Source organism: Bombus fervidus, chromosome 15, assembly GCF_041682495.2.
Source record: "Bombus fervidus isolate BK054 chromosome 15, iyBomFerv1, whole genome shotgun sequence".
Lineage (NCBI taxonomy): Eukaryota > Metazoa > Arthropoda > Insecta > Hymenoptera > Apidae > Bombus > Bombus fervidus.
Genome location: NC_091531.1, coordinates 8,481,626 through 8,499,945, shown reverse-complemented (window position 1 = coordinate 8,499,945; position 18,320 = coordinate 8,481,626). Strand labels below are relative to the sequence as shown.

At 37.6% G+C, this 18,320-nt stretch overlaps 1 protein-coding gene across 6 annotated transcripts in view; it reads right to left on the bottom strand.

The window, feature by feature from the left end:
• The window catches only part of Ecr (ecdysone receptor), a 198,716-nt gene that overhangs the window by 64,227 nt on the left and 116,169 nt on the right, over nt 1-18,320 (bottom strand). For all 6 annotated transcript variants that reach the window (XR_011801737.1, XM_072017722.1, XM_072017721.1 and 3 more), the window contains one exon: nt 15,937-17,105. Coding sequence is in view for 5 of the 6 variants with exons in the window: in XM_072017722.1 (XP_071873823.1) it covers nt 15,937-16,408 (472 nt within the window). In the remaining variant the exon portion in view is untranslated. The remainder of the gene's footprint in view (nt 1-15,936; nt 17,106-18,320) is intronic.

The following is an 18,320-nucleotide window of genomic DNA, read 5'->3' as shown; positions in this document are numbered from 1 at the left end:
AAATTGGGCAACCTAACCTCGATAATTCTCTCAACATTTTTTATATCGTTAGAAACAAAGATGAAACATGGAAAGTTTAAAAAATATTGTAATTTTGCGAAACAGTATTTTCACTGGTAATTCGTACGAACAGAGTTTTATTGCGTAATTATAATTTTAATTAACTAACTCAGCTTTTGTTTCGCGAAAATTACAATTTCCCGTTTGAGATGGTCCATTTATTAAGATCTAAACGAACATCATAGTAATCGTTGATCTTGCTGGATAAATCAATCGATGCAGAACTAGGAACTAGAAGAATGGCAGAGAATATCAAGGCGAAACTATCGCGACAGTGTTCACGTTGATTCCCCGTTTGCCACTCGTGCTTACACATAATTGTAAACTCGGAGGGAGCTGGTGTTCATCGTGCGCGAAAGAAAAACGCAATTAGCTGCTCCTGTACCGCGACCAAGCTCCTCTTCTTCTGTTGTTTGCTTCTGTTACGCCAGCGTGTTCGTCGCCAACGACAGCAAACTGTTTCACGAGAATGAGCCCGGAGACTACTTTAAAAGCGTTTTCCTTTCACGACTCGTGTGTCTTCGTAGCGAGTGTCATTCAAGTTAATTTTAACTGGCTGGAGAATTGCTGTCATCGCGATGCCAACAGGCATTTTCAAGAAGTCTGTTTGACTTTTTATTAAAAGCGCCTAACCAGAGGGAGATATTTCCTTGATACTTCTTCTTCTGCGTGTACTTTTGCCCGAGCTTACGTAATTATGTCTAATTACACGTTCGCCGCTTCGTCTTTTTCCTTCTTTTCTTGCTTGCGAAAACTCTTTGACACGGAGACAAAAATACAATGACGAGGAAATATAAATCTTCTTCATGCGTGGTTCGTAGCAGTTGTGTGCTTGTAACTTCCCAAAAACAAAGTTTGTACCACGTTGCTACAGAGATACTATCTTTGGTTACAAAGCCAACTGCTTCACACGGTAAACCACAATTATTTCACATTTGGAAAAATAAAATTCTTCTTGGTGATAGCAACACTGTACTCTCTGTACTCTATCCTCTACGTTTCTTTCTTCCAACATCTCCACAAATTGTACTTTCAATCTTTATTCGTTAACCACGTTTTAGTCATAGTGACCTTGATCGTATTTGGTCAATAAATTTAATGGAATTTAAAATCCGTAGGAAATGCTATTACATTAAACTGTAGATTCTTAGCAAATATCAGTATCAACGTGAAACTTCTATTTAAGTTGGAAGATACTCTATACCTGATATAGAAAATCCCCTCTCTCTATCTCACTCTTTGCAAAATGCAATTTCGACGATGAGAAGGCAGCTGACTTCTGATAATTTGATTAAAATATTCAATTGAGTCTGGCGAATAAAAATAAAGATAAATTCTCAGAAACATCATGCAAGGCTCGTCTGTCTTCATACACGATGATTTGACAAAATGAATGGTCCTATCAACACTGTTATATTCTCTGTCTTGTCATCTTGCATGGTCCATCAGGATCAGCGCAAGTCCGCCGCTATCCAGTGGCGAAAAAAAAGCAAAAAGAAAACGCCTCTTCGATTCTTCGTCTGATAATTAAATTACAATCTGTAAAATAATAATATGAGATTATTTCTAAGAATTCCACGAAGAAGATTCAAGTGTATCCAAGTTAATGTTCCACTGAGATCTGACGAAATGAAACGTTCTATGAAGAAAGCGTATCTTCCATCCTGTCAGTGTTCGTGTTTCTTCAGTTCAGCACAAGCCCATCGCTATCTAGTGACAGGGAAGGGCGCGAAAGAGTCGGCTGATTTCTGATCCACAGGCGGATTTTGCAGGCAAGCGAATTCGCGACGGTGAATGTCAGACGACGATGAAACGATCGCAGTACGTAGAGAAGAAAAAAAGAGACGGAAGTGCTCAAGGACTACGGTGATCGTCGCGTCGAGTGGTTCCCATGTGGTGAACGATCATGAGCGGAGAACACGATCCGCAAGGTGTAGAATAGTGTGTAGATAATGGAAGCAGAATCGCCACGCGACTGCGGACCAATTTCGTAACCTGCTTTTCGAATTTCCACCTCCTGTCGCTTTCGTAACGATCGCTGTTCAGACACGGTGTGTCGTTTCGTAACACAGCTTGTAGCTCATTGTCGAAACTGTGGGCCCCTCAGTTTCTGACAAGGTTTCTCCGCTTGGTTAACTCCTCCGAGTCAATAGCAAGCGTGCTTTCCTGAATTCCTAAGTGGACTTGCTACGACGTTGGTGTTTATTGAATTAAACAAATTTTGTAGGTCTTGGAATTCTTGAATATAGAGCAGATTTTTAGGGAATATTTTAGGCAATGTTTTTTAAAGACTCATATCGTATGCACATTGTCGACTGTTGGAATTTTTTAAAGAAATTTCTAGCTGTTGGCACGTGTTGCGGATTTCTCATGAATTTTTCAGTCTATGAAAGTGGAAATCTGCCTGACACTTGGACATTCAAATTTTTCCTCCTCTCTTCCACATATAGATTTCTATTTCTTCTTTCCTAAGAATTTCATTTCCTAATCCTCTTCATAAATTTCCATTCAACATTCTGTTTCAATGTGTTGTGTAAGATTGTAGAAGACTGCAAAGAACTAGGATGAAAGAACGTTTACCAACAGAGATTTCCTACTTTCTTTCTCTTTTCATAGATAATTAATTAATCAATCTATAAAAGACTAAAGAAGCATAGGAAGAAACACTATAAAATCATGTTAAAATATATATAGTGCTATAAATCCATTCTTCATTCAATATATATTTATCATCAGGTGAGTCTATTTTTACACACATGATATTATGCAACATACCTGTCTACAACGTTTATTAATCATCATGATTGCAGAAGAATGGAATTCCTTCATTAACATACTGATTTATTTGTCACCAATCCATATGCACAGCAGCACTTCCTCATTTCTCTATTCTTCGTTTAATAAATGTTAGTACATTTATTTATGTATTGTTAATTTACAATGGAACCCAATGGCACGTTATACCATGCTTCTCTTCATCTTTGTCTTGTATTGTAAGTGGTTCAGTGACCATTATATATATCATAGTCGACTGTTCCACTTTACTTTAATATCTTCAGCTTCGGTACATTGTGTGAAAGATTTGTTTGAAGATATTATCTCAGAAGGTCTCATGGTTTTGGATTATTTTTTAATCTTGAAACACGTAATTCTGATGAAGCGATTATTTCAAGTTCTATTGGATTGGCAACTAAGTCAGTTACCAACTCAATAAGTTGAGAAGAATTTGTATGAAAATTTTTATTATGCATTTTTCATTCAGAAATAATTTCAGATATTTGGGATACGATAGTCGAACATTTGATACTTTATATAGAATAATATTATTCTAAATCTGGCATTTTAAAAAATAACTAAATTGTACAATTTTTATACAGTTTTTAATGCATTCTAATGAAAGAATTTTTCATTAAAATTGTCAATAGATTTTAAATAATACAATGGTCGCCGATCTAGAAGATTATTTTTTTTTTTTTATAAATGTAGCTGTTTTTCCTCGAACAGATTTTCCATTTTCGTAACTTCGGAAAACTGTTTACGCGGCTAAAGTTGATTATAAATTCTGCCGTTTCTATAGATGTAATGGACGATTGTGCTTCTACGATGGAAAATATTCTGCAGCGAGTAAAGGTTAGCGTTAACACACTTTACAAGTTTTACGCCGGCCGAGAGGAAAAGTACGCCTTTTATAGACTCTCAGACAATGCGTCGATCGGTTCCTGCTGCGCACTGCCATTTCCTTTCGTCGATTTCCATTATGAAAAAGTGAAACTGTTTCATAACTTTACGTCTTCTTACTTTCCTTTGACAAATGACGCTTGCCATTGATTTGCTCGAAATATTCTTCACAAGTCCACTAAAATTTTAGTCCACTGGCTAGTTCCACTAATGATACTAGATATTGTTAGAACTAAAGTGGCTAAATGTGAGCCTAAATCTAGTCTTGAATTTAGAAACAAATATTTGAGATGTAAAAATAACGAAACATTAATATCGAATGTCAGATACAAAGTGAAATAATAAATTAATATTCTGTAACGTTAATTGAACAGAGTATTTGATACCAGAATGAATAGAAAACATTATTTAAACGCATCTACATTACCTAATTAACGGTACATTTTTACTGGATTTTATATATCCTTCTCATAAAAGAACAACCTTTCATAATTATACAAAGGCATTTTCAGTTAATGGAATATTTCTTATTATGTTTCTGATATTCTGTAGACCTTTAATTATGTATACGGTTTTATGCTACAGATTTTATGCTCGCAATTTAAATAGCGATTATCAGCTACAATAAAGGCAGCAATGTGCAGGTATTTGTTGTACTACTGCCTATGGTATTATATCATTGCTATTCAGACACTGACGTGTAACTCTAGTAACCCATATCTTCATAATAGCATACCACACTATCTAAATATTAGAATATTAAGTAACAGTATGAATATTTGATATTAAGATGAGCACCAGAAAGATAAGAATGTTGTACAATGCTGAAATTGTTAGGAATCATTTGCATCAAGCTCTATTGAGGTTTCAGATGCTCTTAAAAGATTGTCTTCATATTATAAGTAATATTAGAATATTGGATAAGAATATTAAAAATATAGCATATCATAATTGATATCAAAATAACAAGTGACATCAAGTTGTTGTTTAATGTTCTAGCCCACAAACCTGACTAATATTATAGCATGTCATTAATACTAAATCCCACTTAGGTAGACTAAATATCACACTAAAATAGCCAAATAATAAATATCAATTATCTAATACAATTTATAACGTATAATTGCTATTAATAATCCTAAAATTTTGTCTAGTTGCAATTACCAATCCTGTAATCCATTTACTACATTTAATCCTTCATTGTATATCAACCCAATAATGCATTGCATACAGATTATTATATATGTAATGTATATTATTGCCAGACTGCTGATTTTTATACATTCATATCAAAATTTAAAAACGCCAAGTGCACAGAGTGCTGTGCAAAAATATATAAAATACTCAATATTTACTATAATCTGTAATATATCAAACAAATCCCTATCTCTTCAGTTATGACTATAAAAATATAAATTTGTGTGAAAGTCGGTTGTTTAATTATTATTTATTATTTTTTTATTCATATTATATACGATTATAATCAAATTAATACAAATTATTAGTAATATTCTATGTCTACCAATTATTAGCTAATATCAAATCCAAAAAGAATTCAAAAACTGTACCTAAGCATTTTATATCTTTCCATATTGTATTTCATCAAAATAGCATAATTTTCGAAAGAAAAAAGGTTAAGAAAGATATTTCTCTTCGTCATATCTCAAAAAAGAAGAAGGAAGAAGAAAGAGAAACTGATATACAATAGCTATACTAATTCCTCAGATACAAGTCAATTTCACCAGTTTAAAAATCAATTTTCTATACCTCGACCACGATATAGCCAAACTGTCGCTGAATCCGCGAAGGGGAACTAACGCGGACAGTAAAAACTGGTCGAGCGAGTGCGCCAAGTAAACGCCATTCCTTCCTAGCGTTCTCGTGTCCTCGTGAACCGAGGACGCCTCTTCCCGTTTCTAACCAACTAACATTCCAACATCTTTTTAACATTAGAAATTGAAACCGAATTGAATACCGCTAAAGAACGAGCTACACGTACATAGTTTAACAAATATTAAAATATTTTCCATCTTATAAAGATAAGCCAACGTCGCCATATTATTAAAATTGTCAAACATTAAAAATTCAAATTTTTAAATCTCGATTGAAAAGGAACAATTTAGATAAAAACGATAATTTATATTATTTAAACTATAAAGTGTTTTTAATTATATGGTATTATTCGTCGTTAAATATGTCAATATCGAATTGGTACTGAAATGTGTGTTGTAACATGTCACTTGAAGGTAATGTATAGGTTAGAAAATTTCGTGTCAACGGTGTGGATATATCGAGGTCAATGATCTTTACTAAATGTTGCATATAAATGTTGATAAAGCGAGCATTCTACCTTTTCGTTGTAGAATATCATTGAGGCGATTAATGGATCCTTGTAACAAGCTGTCGACAATAGTTCACCGCTTTTTCACACTTTTTACGAAATTACGCCGCCAGTTCGATTTTTCAACGACCGCCAAGCGAAACTGTGCCGCCATCTGCCGATCAAATTGGGTAATACGGGTAATTCCTGGGCTGGCAGATGGCGTCACGGGACCTACTTTTTAAGAGCTACTTTATGAAATTACGCTGAGACGTTTTAAATTCTTTTTTTTTTTATTTAATTAATCATTTACAGTCAGACAAAACATGAATAATATTCTAAAATAATATATGACGAATGTAGCGCGTAGATAAGATGTTTAACTCTGATAAGATAAATTAATATTTTTGTTAAATGATAAACTTATGTACTCTAGTATAGATTTTTCTATGTTAGCTCTTTTTAAGTGAATTAGAAAAAGAATAAAAACCCAACGAATGAAAATATCAGACATATACTGTATATGTAAGATTTTTAAGCCAAGAAAGATAAGGTAAATATTCTTAACAAGATAATGAAATCATGTGTTTTAATACAGCCTTTTAAGCGGTAGCTTTTAAGAATGAAATTCCTTAGAGCAGCGCGGCAAAGTAAAAGAGGTTATATACATCGAAAGTGACATTCTAAACGAGAGACAAAAATATGATAACCTCCGATCGAAGCAATCGTTTCACTTACGACCGTCATCGACGGTAAATAGCAGAGAAATTTCTTCGATATTTACATGGAAATATTCTCAACGAAGCACAATCAATTTTTTAAGAATTTTTTTTTATTTTTCTTTCTCTTCTTATACATCCGAAAAGTTGTTTTCGGAAATGAGAATAATTACAAACAAGTGCACAATATTTTCAATCAACTTTGAAACATTGAAAAAAATTTTTCTTCCACCTTTTAAAAATTAATTTTGGAGATCAAAGAAGATTCTGTTTAATGCGAACGATTGAAGTGGCCGATTCGGTCAGTTCGAAATTACCATCTCACGAAAATTGCAAGCTGCATAACGCGTAATCGGTTACCTAGCGGTCGAGTTGTGAGCACGAGGTGCCCTTATCTGACCGTGATAACGCGGATCGCGATAAGGTAAGGTACAGTACGTCCTGGCGCCCGCACCTCGAACCAGCCCGATATCGTGCGACCTAAATTCGCGAACCTCGCGTTGGTCATCGACATCGACTAGTCTCAACCAATGAACACCTGTTTTTACCGATAGAAATTGTTTTTGTATTAGCGCTATAGACGTTTTAAGAGATACGTATGCACATATTACGCTGTTAGAATATAATTAGATTCTATTATGTTATCTTATTAGGAGATAAGGTTATCGTTATTGATAATGAGTTTTAAGTTTCCATAATTGGGTATTGATAATCGAGCGGTTCAATAAGCTATGGAATTTTTTGGTTTTTGAATGTTAATGATTTTAAGTAAGTCCGAAGTTATCCTATAATTTTGAAATATGCTAAAATCGGTTCTGTTTCTTCGAGAACGATACCAGATTGCAACAGGAACTCGGTCTATCGCGACCTCTGAACTAGCTGTTTCCGGAAGCAGTGGGCCTCGCGTGTTTCCGCGTAAACGGGCTAGGAAATGGGCCGATCCCTCTCCGGTAAAACTTACCGATGATGGGCGGAGTGAAGCTCGTTTAATTGTCTAGATATCGATCAACTAACAACCAGGATCCACGAAGAATATATCGATCTAATGAAATGAATAACTATGATCATTTCGATATTTCGAGAAATTTCTATGAAATCTCAATTAAAAAATTGGACATTCATTACTATAGTAAGTAGTAAAATACTAAAAGCTCGATTTTCAATAAAATTCCAATTTATAATTATCCATATCTTAATAATAAAGGTAAACTCGAATCCTTGCTTTTTCGAAATTGAAAGTAAAAAGTAAACTCATTGAGCTACAAAAAATTATCTTTCAGCTGTACTCTGATTAATTTCACTTTTACACAATTTACTGAAACGTGCCATTTAATAAATGAAATCAAATTAAATTAAATTAAATTTAGAATTTGCTAGGAAAAAATTACATTTAAGTTTATTTACTTTACTTAAAGCAAAATTTATATTTTCATTGAAGAATAAAATATGATAAATTAAACGATGAATTAAAATGAACTGATTCCTAACCTATAATACGATCGATCGAAACAATAACAAACAGAACGATCGGACGAAGTTTCCAACTAACGATCCTAACTGACTATTGTTTCATCGGTCGAAGCAGATAAGAAAAAATTCGACAGAAGCATGTGTCTGATGTGAATCATCGCGAAAATTCTAAGCAGGCTTCGCGATTTCGATTGGTCACGAGCTGATGTGGGTCAGGCATGGCCCGCACAGATGATACGCCGATAGCGTTTCTGATAAGCGAAGCGACTGACTGATTACGCACCGACGACCTACATCAACGCCACACGTACACATCTGTTCGTCGTTTCTCAACGATAACTTCGCATTTTTTCAATCCTCTGGACCCTCGTTTTTCTGTCAGCCACGAGATAATGGCTGGAAGACTATGTTATCAGTCAGATTCGATTCTTACCCCTTCTTTTGGATTTCTTTAGTTGACCATGGTTGCTCGAGTACAATCCAAGTGATCTTTCCTTTATATAACAATTTATTAACTAATAACGATAATAAATTCACAAGTCCCAAGTTATAGGTTATGTGGAACTGCGATATCTTCAAATTTAAAATTTTCGACTTGACATCATCTAAACCAAGTAAATTATTTTTACAAAATCTCAGGAATAAGCAATAATCCAAATTCAGTAACGATAAAACCTTCCCATCAGTATCCGATCCATTAAACGTGCCTACTTATTTTAAATAATATATAGTGTTTATTCAAAAACGTAGCCCACAATTTCCCTATACAAGAGTTTCAAAGACATTCCCAACTAATGTCAGATGACCTTTAAACGTTGTGCAAACGTGATAACAGCAAGATCATTCTTGATCTTTTCCCATAGGGAAAAGGGAGAAGCAAAAAGAAATAAAGGAGCAACGAAGGGAAAACGAAATGAACCAGAAGGACACAGTGAGTAACACAGATTTGAGGTTATGTAAGAGAGCGAGCCACAGAAAAGAAAGATAAAAATACACGATGGAAAGGTACAGGAGGTGAAGGGAGAAAACGGAGAGCCCAATGTTTGCTACAGTACAGAGAGGCGAGTCGCCTCCTCTGGCTGTCTCGCTGATAAGCGGCTGATAAGTGAACCGTTGGTAAATATAGAATGTCCCGATGTTCTCTCCTCGGCCACGTTGCATATCGACGAGATGTCTGCTCGCCGGTGTGCGGATATGTCAACGATACGTATGTTCTCCTATGTGCTCCTATCGAGCATTAAAATTGCGTCGTGACGCCACACTTTACCACTTAACCTCTACTACCGATTCTACAATTTTTCCATTCAGAAATTTTTCCACCACCCACTTGCCGATTTAATGGATCAAAATTTTGATTTGGAATTGACTGAAGTTTTTTTTTTTTTTTTTGATGATAGGATTTTTTCTACGAGTAATTTTAATCGAATATTTGATCCTTGGTGAAAAATGTAACCTCTACGATTGATCAGGACATATTTTTTTTATCGAGGATGAAAATACGACGGTTAAAAGTTTTGTTAACTTGACATAGATCGAATTTTTTTGGACGGCTCCAGCAATTTTAATTGAATATTTGGCCTTTGTTGGAGGCTTCGATCGAGTAACATCGTCACAAATGACTTGGATGTGATCCAAGTTTCCGTTCAAAGTTTTCACTCGAAATTGATTGATTTTGTTCGAAAGGTTCCAGGAATAATTTAAATTGAATTGAATATTTCATACGACCTCTACTATTAATTCAATATGTTTTATACTGAATCAAATCATGTTCCCCAAGAGGAAATAAGATAAGTTCTTGGAAGCATGATCTGTCTGTGAATAGATGTCAAATGCAAGTGCAAAACCGGAGGTTGGAAATGTACTTTCATCTGCGTGGTCCCCAGCTTGCAACGCCCCACCAGAGCTTTTGCGAACGGCTCTCCAGTGTGACTTCCGGTTCTCTAAACCAGAGGCGGATACGGACCGGAAACACCAACGGAAGGTCACCGGAAGGTCACCGGAAGGATCATCGAAGGACATTGTGCAATTGCTTTCAAGATTGCAACTGCAATTTTCATTCAACCACTAACAGATATATTCTTCTTCTTTTAAAATAAAAATAACCTTTCCTTGAAACTGTTTCATTCAATAATTGATCTGTAATGTTCACTGACATTAAGATTCTTCAATAAAAAGGGCTAGAAAAGCTGATATTTATAAGAGTAACATTTTACGAAGATAATCTCACATTAAAACAAAAAACTCGATGTCTTCTACGTTCTGTTTTCTTCCTCTTCACGATCTATCACATACGACATTTAGTGAAATGCAGTTGTACAGATACTGTCAAATTTCAATGAAAATTACATTTATAATCATAATCAGAAACATAAAATCCATGGAAAATCTTCAAATTCCAAGAACCAACACGAAGAACAGTTGAAATCTCTAAAACTAAAATAACACAGACATAACCTAAAAAGATCCGGCAAGCTTATATCCAGGGAATTATTTCCAACTTAAAAGTCCATCATCCACGGAAGATCTGGTAAAACGAGAAACGCATCAGTGGTCCACTTGTTCAAGCAAAAAGTCGGAGACCTAACCTAAGTAAGGAGGAAGCATTATAAAAGAAAGAGACGAATACACGAGAGATAAACAGCACGAAATAACCGGATACCAGGAGCAGACCTTCCCGCGCAAAAACGACTGGTTCAGCGATGGAAAATTAAATGGTTGGACGCGTGTATGCGTGTCTGCTGCACGAGTCAGAATAATAATTATATGGGCCAGTGCAGTCGATGCGTGGGAGGAACCGTGGCAACTCAACATATTGTCATTAACCTCGTCCCATCAGCGCCGCTTCACACTTACGGAGGCACACATACAGGGTGTTACAAAAATGTGGACGATATTTGAAAATCACAAGAATTTCACATTCTTTACTTTTTTTTTTGGGACAATAAGTTATGGTTTATCGGTTTCCTAATTTTTATATTAGTTAAATATATAAATTAAATATTGTAACTTGAAAAATAAGTCTGAAACGACATATATTTTTGTCTAATGAACGTAGAATGAACTTTTTTTTCATTGTCGTGATATCTAGCATTATGAATATTGTTCGCTTTTTTTCTAACACGTTATATATGGATAGAGACAGAGAGAGAGAGAGAGACTCTGTGGCGCGAGTGCATTTACGTAACTGTTGCACTAATCTGCCGCATGAGTCGATATCACGCGATCATCGGTGATCACGCCTCTCAGGTATCGACGCGTGAAGGCTGCTGGTTGAAAATCAGACGAAAGCTCGTGAACTTTGCAACTTTGGATAATAACATAGATATGCTGTATATTATCCTCTTAAAAATATGCGTTACATTTTGCATTTCTCGAATATTTTTTTCTTACGCTTTTTGCAATCTTTTTTGTGATTTTGTTTCCACTGTGGTATATTTATGTATTTTTGGTTATAATCGAATTTCTTACATACACGATTCCGTTTAATCAACCGATCCTTAATATTAAAGAAACTTTGATGAAAGTAGATCTAGTGATTAATTACTCGTAGGTCACTATCAGAACAACCTAAACTAACCTAACCTAGTCACGCCAGTATGTGTAGGCAACGATATATCGAGGAACTATAATCTTAAATCAAGATACACCTTTCTCAAGAGATCAACCGCTCCAGGCCACGTTACTACTCTTTAACATATTTCCCCACCAACGAACAACTCCCAAAACAAGCATCAGAACGGATGTCTCCTAAAAAAGAGCGAAAGGCAGCCGGGCAAGCATCAATTTCCCAGCCGATCCCCGACTCTGACGTCTCGCAGAACGCATAAGCTCTAAATAACGCGCAGTATACACGTTACTCTATCTGGTAGTATTAACCTCGCCTGCAACATACATGGCCGCCAACCGCACACAACTACCACTTTCCATTGGCATGCGAGTGAGCGAAGCCTAGCGATGGACTCAAGTATTTCGCAAGTAGGTTGGAACACTGACTGACAAGATTCGAATCCTATATAAGTATTTTAAAAATAATACTCCCAAGTAGATTTAAATGCAAATGTGACAAATTTGGATCGTTTACCAATGATCTGAGAAATACAATAAGTACTCCATGAGTAGATGAGTGGCATCTCGACACTATAAAATTAATCTTGAGTGCCGCATTCGATTCCCGATTATCAGTACATATTGAACTTAATCCCATCGCTATTTAACACTCGCGTGGCGCTAGTGACGTGTCAGTCGTCAAAGTATTAAGCTTCCATTGTGACCAACCAGAAAAAAGTTTAAGGTCCCGTTAGTTCAATACAGATTCACAAAATTAACATGTGATAATTCCAAAGTAGAATTCTCAAAGTCACAGACGCATTATATACGAGCCAAATTTTGAGTTTACTAGTTACGATTGCCAGCGTTGTTGTCGATGGTAAATCGTTAATTACAACAACTGAAGTATTATATCTTAGTATTACTGTTCGGATCCTGTGAAATGTATCTTGGGCAACGGATTGATTCGCATTTATTGGTTCATATTGAACTTGATCCCATCAGTAGCAGAGCCCTCTGTGCGTGTTGCTCACGCGAACCGTGTGCACTGCGCACGCACGCGTTCGTGTATCGCCACTCAAGGCCGTATCTGCATCCTGCTGCAATTCACACAGTACCACCCGCTATTAGCCGCTGGAAAATTCGTCGTGGGTTCTCAGACACATTCCGGGGCCGTGGAAAAAAATGGAAACGCTGGATGGATACGCGCAGTTAACCTCACCTGGGTAGATCCTCGCTTTCCATGAATTTGTCACTTTTCTTTCCTCCATATTGCCCGTCATGTTTCTAACTTGTTTTAACCTCTCTTTGTGAGATGTGATTTAATTTTCTGAATATATTGCTTAGATTATTTTGTAGAATTGTTTTAGGACTTTAGTGAATTTCTTCGTTCTTTCAAATTCATTACTTTTGAAAGAGAAGGTTTGAAATCCCTTAAATCCATCGTGTCTATTTCTCGCGACGTTGACAAGATCTAAAGATAAATGTCCCTCGTCGAAAGGTGTTCATTATGGAAATCGTTTCAAATATTTGCGAGCATCGCTTATCTTTCTCGTCGTTTGTCATAGTGATGCGGGTCCAATCGGCAACAGTCGCGAACGAAATACCCATATCGCACCAAAAACCGCTTAGAACCCCTCCGATAATGGGCTCTATTTCGTAATTAATGTTACAGCCCACATAAATGCGACTAAATAGAACATACTGTTTGTGGTAAATTAGTATGGGACATGCCAGCTGTTCTACTACCTAATTCATGCATTTAGTGTATCCTAGAGAGAAGCGAAAGTCCCTAGACCAGTTATTCTCTCAAAAAAACTCTGCAATTATTTATAAATAAAGTAAAATGACTTAATAGTATGTTAATAGGAGTGGAACTTCAAAAAATGTCCAGAGTATAAAGAGTTAAATTCATCGGCGTATCTCGTCTGAAATTCCTAACCTCAATCTCTCTTTAAAAACCACGAACGATTAAATCGTTTAACCTTCCAACTATAAAAAGAAGTTAATTAAACGAGATTAATGAAAAACGAGTAAGGAGGAGGAAGGGAAGAAACGGAAATTCTAAGTGAAAAGTCAAGTTTTACTGATAACGACTAATTACCAGGGGCATAATTTATCAATGAAATGAGCTGGCGCGCGACTAATTAACAAAGACCGAAAGTAAAAGGATGAATCATTGCGATGAGATAGTCGTCGCAGAAAAATTCAACCGTTTCTCGTGGCTAACGGCGAGGAAAAGTTATTAACGACGACAATCGATAATTTGGCCTAATAAAACTAGCGGCGCGGCGCTGGAATACGTAACCCCAGCAGAGAAAAAAGGGAGAAAAAGTTGCACCCTGCACATGGTAAAAGCAGCCAATTAGCACATGTCGCTGGGCACAGAAATATAACAATCGACTCTATTTTTAAATCGCCTCGAGACACAGCTCTTATTAGCTATTTGATCAGCTGTGGCTTTTCTTTCAGAAATATTTGGAGATATCTTTTTCAACGTTTTTTTAAAAATAACTTTACTGTTATAAAATTATTATATAGTATAAAATTGTCTGAATAAAAGTTTAATGAACATTTTTAGAATTATATTTGTTATCTGATATCAAAAATCTTAATTAATAATACTCATTTATAATCCATCGGATTATTTATCAGATTAGCAGTTTCGTTCATCCAACGAAGAAAAGAAGCGAAGAGGTTAAGTCAGCCTGTTAAATTCTCATTTGGCGAACGAATTTCCTGAATTTAAAAACCACGGCTGAATTTTCTCCTGACAAACTGCGTCTCTCATTCATCCTTTGTTTAGTTGCTACTGAAGACTCTACAAGAATTCTTTAAAATTCTTTATCTACTTTCTACCTTAGGGAATTTTTCTGCGACATCTTGTTGTCGAATCTATTATCTAAATATTTTCATCAACGTGAAAGAATATTGAAATTAAAACTTCTCAATTTTGTGCTTCCTCCTAATCAACAACTTTAATCGGTTATATTTTCCTACTTAGAAATTCATTTCCTTAGATCTACTGGATAAATGTCCACTAAAATGGCGACCTAACCTCACAAATAATTCTCCATTAAGATCTTCTTGCTAGAAACCTTACTCGTTCACGAGAGAAAATCATATTTCAAAAATTATATTTAATTGACGAGTCTTATGCGTCGATGTGACATTGAGAAACATACTGATGAATGCTATATTTAATATACATTAAAATATTTAACCGCACATATTTACTCTACCAATCTCAACTACGTATCTGTTTTCCTAACCTAATCTTCATCGAAGCTCCGTTCAACTTGACTCAGAAAATTTCCAAGACCTCGACAACAAACGTCCACCCCCAAGAGGCAATTGAACGAGCTTATCATCGGCGCCCATCGTAGTCTGTATCGCGATCGCCTGGAAGCTTCGCGTGCATCGAAGCTGGCACGCGAGAGAGCGGTGCAGTATGGCAGTAGTGCAAGCAATCACTTGGATTGACGGAAGTGGACACGAGAGACACAACGACTGCAGTGGACGAAGAGAGGGCAGAGGAGACGGGGGAAGTCTGCGTGAGAGGAGAACGTGGCCGGTGACGTCACATCCGGTAGCTGGTCGACGTTTCACTCTCTTTTTCTCTTTCGCAGAACGCGCGCGCCATCAACAGAAAGAAACGCGAACGCGTGCACTGAATTCCTCATCTGTCCCGCGTTCCTCGCTCATGCGTCTTTGCCAGGATTTACACGTGTCATCTTTCTTTTAGCAAGTTCGAAGCTCGAGGATTGCTCGGAACAGATGAGATTGATTGCTTCTGCAGTTTGACAACTTCTGCATAGAATAATTTTCCGACGGTACAGTAGAACTGCACTACATATATTATTAGTATCGAAGTTTTCGAGATAATGATAATGATAATGACGATAGCTTCGTTGGTTTCATTGGCTCGAGGACCCTCGATGAAGCTAGCCTCTCTAACAACGATAAACAACCCAACGATATCGAAGATCGAGAGCTTCCAGACTTATGCAACTCGGTACTACATTTTATCAACGTGTATCGTCTCTGTGGTCTCTGATAAAGCTAACTGCGGTACTTTCCAAACAAATGTTCCATCTCTTAATAGAGAATTCGGAATTCCTAAATAACAAGAACTGCACTTACCTATTTTACTGTTGGGACTGTAAGGATCGTAGCTGCTGGTGCTCATAGGGCTGGCGTATCCGTTGTTGCTACCGGGCTGCTGCTGCTGTTGATGCGCCAAGGGGCTGGAATGAGCGAGAGGCGGTTGCTGTTGCTGCGACTCGGTCAACTGTTGCTGAGGATTCGTGTAGACCACGTGTTGGCCCTGCAGCGTGGCGGTCGGCGAACCTGGGCTGTTCGCGGCTAGCCAGTCGTCGGGTCTGGCGCTTTTGTTACCCGCCGCGATCCCAGCGAACAGGCCACCGGCCGCGGTAACCGGGCCTGCGACCGATGAGGACGTCGTGGACGTTCCAGCCAGGAGTTCAGGCGTCTCGGCCTTGACCAGCGTCAGGGACGCGGCTCCAGCCACCACAGAGGTGATCGTTCCGACGCCTGCTACCCCGGTATTCGAGCCTCCGTTAGTCGTGTCCATGCTGGAGTCGCTGGTGTCCATGCTGGACGTCGCTGGATCCGCAGTGGCTAACCTGGAAGTGGCTGCCAACACGACACCCCCCGTGCCAACCACTCCCGACGCCTCATCGTAACGCACCGCTACGTTGCCGCTCACTAAGCTGGCCACCGTGACGGGTCCTCTGCTCACCTCTGTTCACTTGCCTCTTAAAGTCCCCTAGGGAGATTCTAGTCGCTTTTGGAAACCCTTTCTACCAATTTTCCGATGATTTTGATGAAATTCCAGCTGGTTTGTCGAGTTTTCACGATGTTTGAAGAGGTTTGAAGAGGTTTGACTGGCTTGTTTAAGGGGTTCACGATGACCTGGCGGCTTGAAAGGCAGTGGTTTTCGTCGTCAGAGGCTCCCAGGCTCGTTTTAATTGGGTTCTAACCCCGTGGATGCCGTTGGGTGCTCTGTGAGTTTGGATTCGTATGGGGATTGCGAGAGAAAGACCCAAGTTTGTCCTACGTTTGGTAGGGTGTGAGCGTGTCTTGGGTCAAGCCTCTTAATCTAACTGCTATTAATTATGCACGCGATTATGCTCCGGTTACAAAGGACGAGACTCGAATTGGCTGCACCGATTGCTTTTTGGACTCTCGTCGAGGGACTTCCTCTACCGCATCTTGAAGTGCGCCTCGAACCGCGGGCCCAGGTGCATGCTAGTCGAGTTGGATCGTCGCCCGTTGCTGTCTTGAGGTATCTGCAACAGAAGATAATAGCTTGGTCAGTCAAAATTCTTCTTGCATTATGTCTCATTAGATTAATTCAATTTTTATTGTTTTTCCGTCTGAATCGTAGAAACGAAGCAGATACCAGAAGCTGTACTTGTCGAAAAATCTGTACTTTTCTAAACGTACAATAGAGGAATCTATAACTGTACAAGCTACGCTACAAAATGATCAAACTGGTTTCTTTCATACTTTTCATAGACGCGGAATCTCACAAGATAATTAACAGCGTACCATAATAACTCTCGCGCTAGAAATAAGATCAGAAATGTCAAGGTTCAGTGTACCCAGAATTTGCATTTCAATCGTTATGGCTGCCACGTTATCACCCGGTTTATCGATAACGGATCTCAATAGATTGTGCGAAAAGGACGCGATACGTGCAATTTTACGCCTGCCAGGATGCTCAGTGTATCGATAAATATAAACTGACTTAGTAAAATCTACAGCTTGTTCTGTATCGATGGTGGGCTAATGGAAAATTAGTGAAAATCAATGGAACATTGATAGGAAATTAGCGAGCAATTAGTAGAAGAGTTCGTAACACGATCTATTTCACGCAACACTGCTCTAACATAGAATTTGTCTTAATAAAATTTCTATTTTCAAATCATTCAGCAGCCGTCGTTAATCCATAAAAAAAAAAAAAAAAAAGGGCGAAACGGATGGAAAAAAGCATAATTGTTTGGAAATTACAGGTTCCAGAAGAAATGTGTATATATAGCGTACAAGAGAGTGCACACGACACGTCATTACGTCTAAGAGGAACTTCAGAACAGCTCTCGATCGACGCCACGCAATTTCCTCCTGCGTGGAGAAATCGTGGCTAATGATACGCTTGAACGATCGGACGAGCAGCAATGAAACGGGAGCTGGATATTCTTGGTCCTCTGATCTAAACTTTCAGTCGCCTGAAAAGCGACCACCAGTGCCAATAAAGTTCTTGCAAGCTCGTGACAATCGCGACAGTTCGCCGAATTATGCGATCACAGAGCACGTTCGCCAGTAGGAAGATGAAACGAAACGTAGAAAGAAAAGGCCAAGGGGAGTTTGAAAGATTAGGAAGTCGGAAAAATTATGGAGAAAATTGTCGGGAATTGTTCTGAATAGAATTTTTAATTTAACAACAATTTATAATAAAGATTTCTAGTTAACTTTTAATTAAGTTTAATTTAAATAAAGTTTAA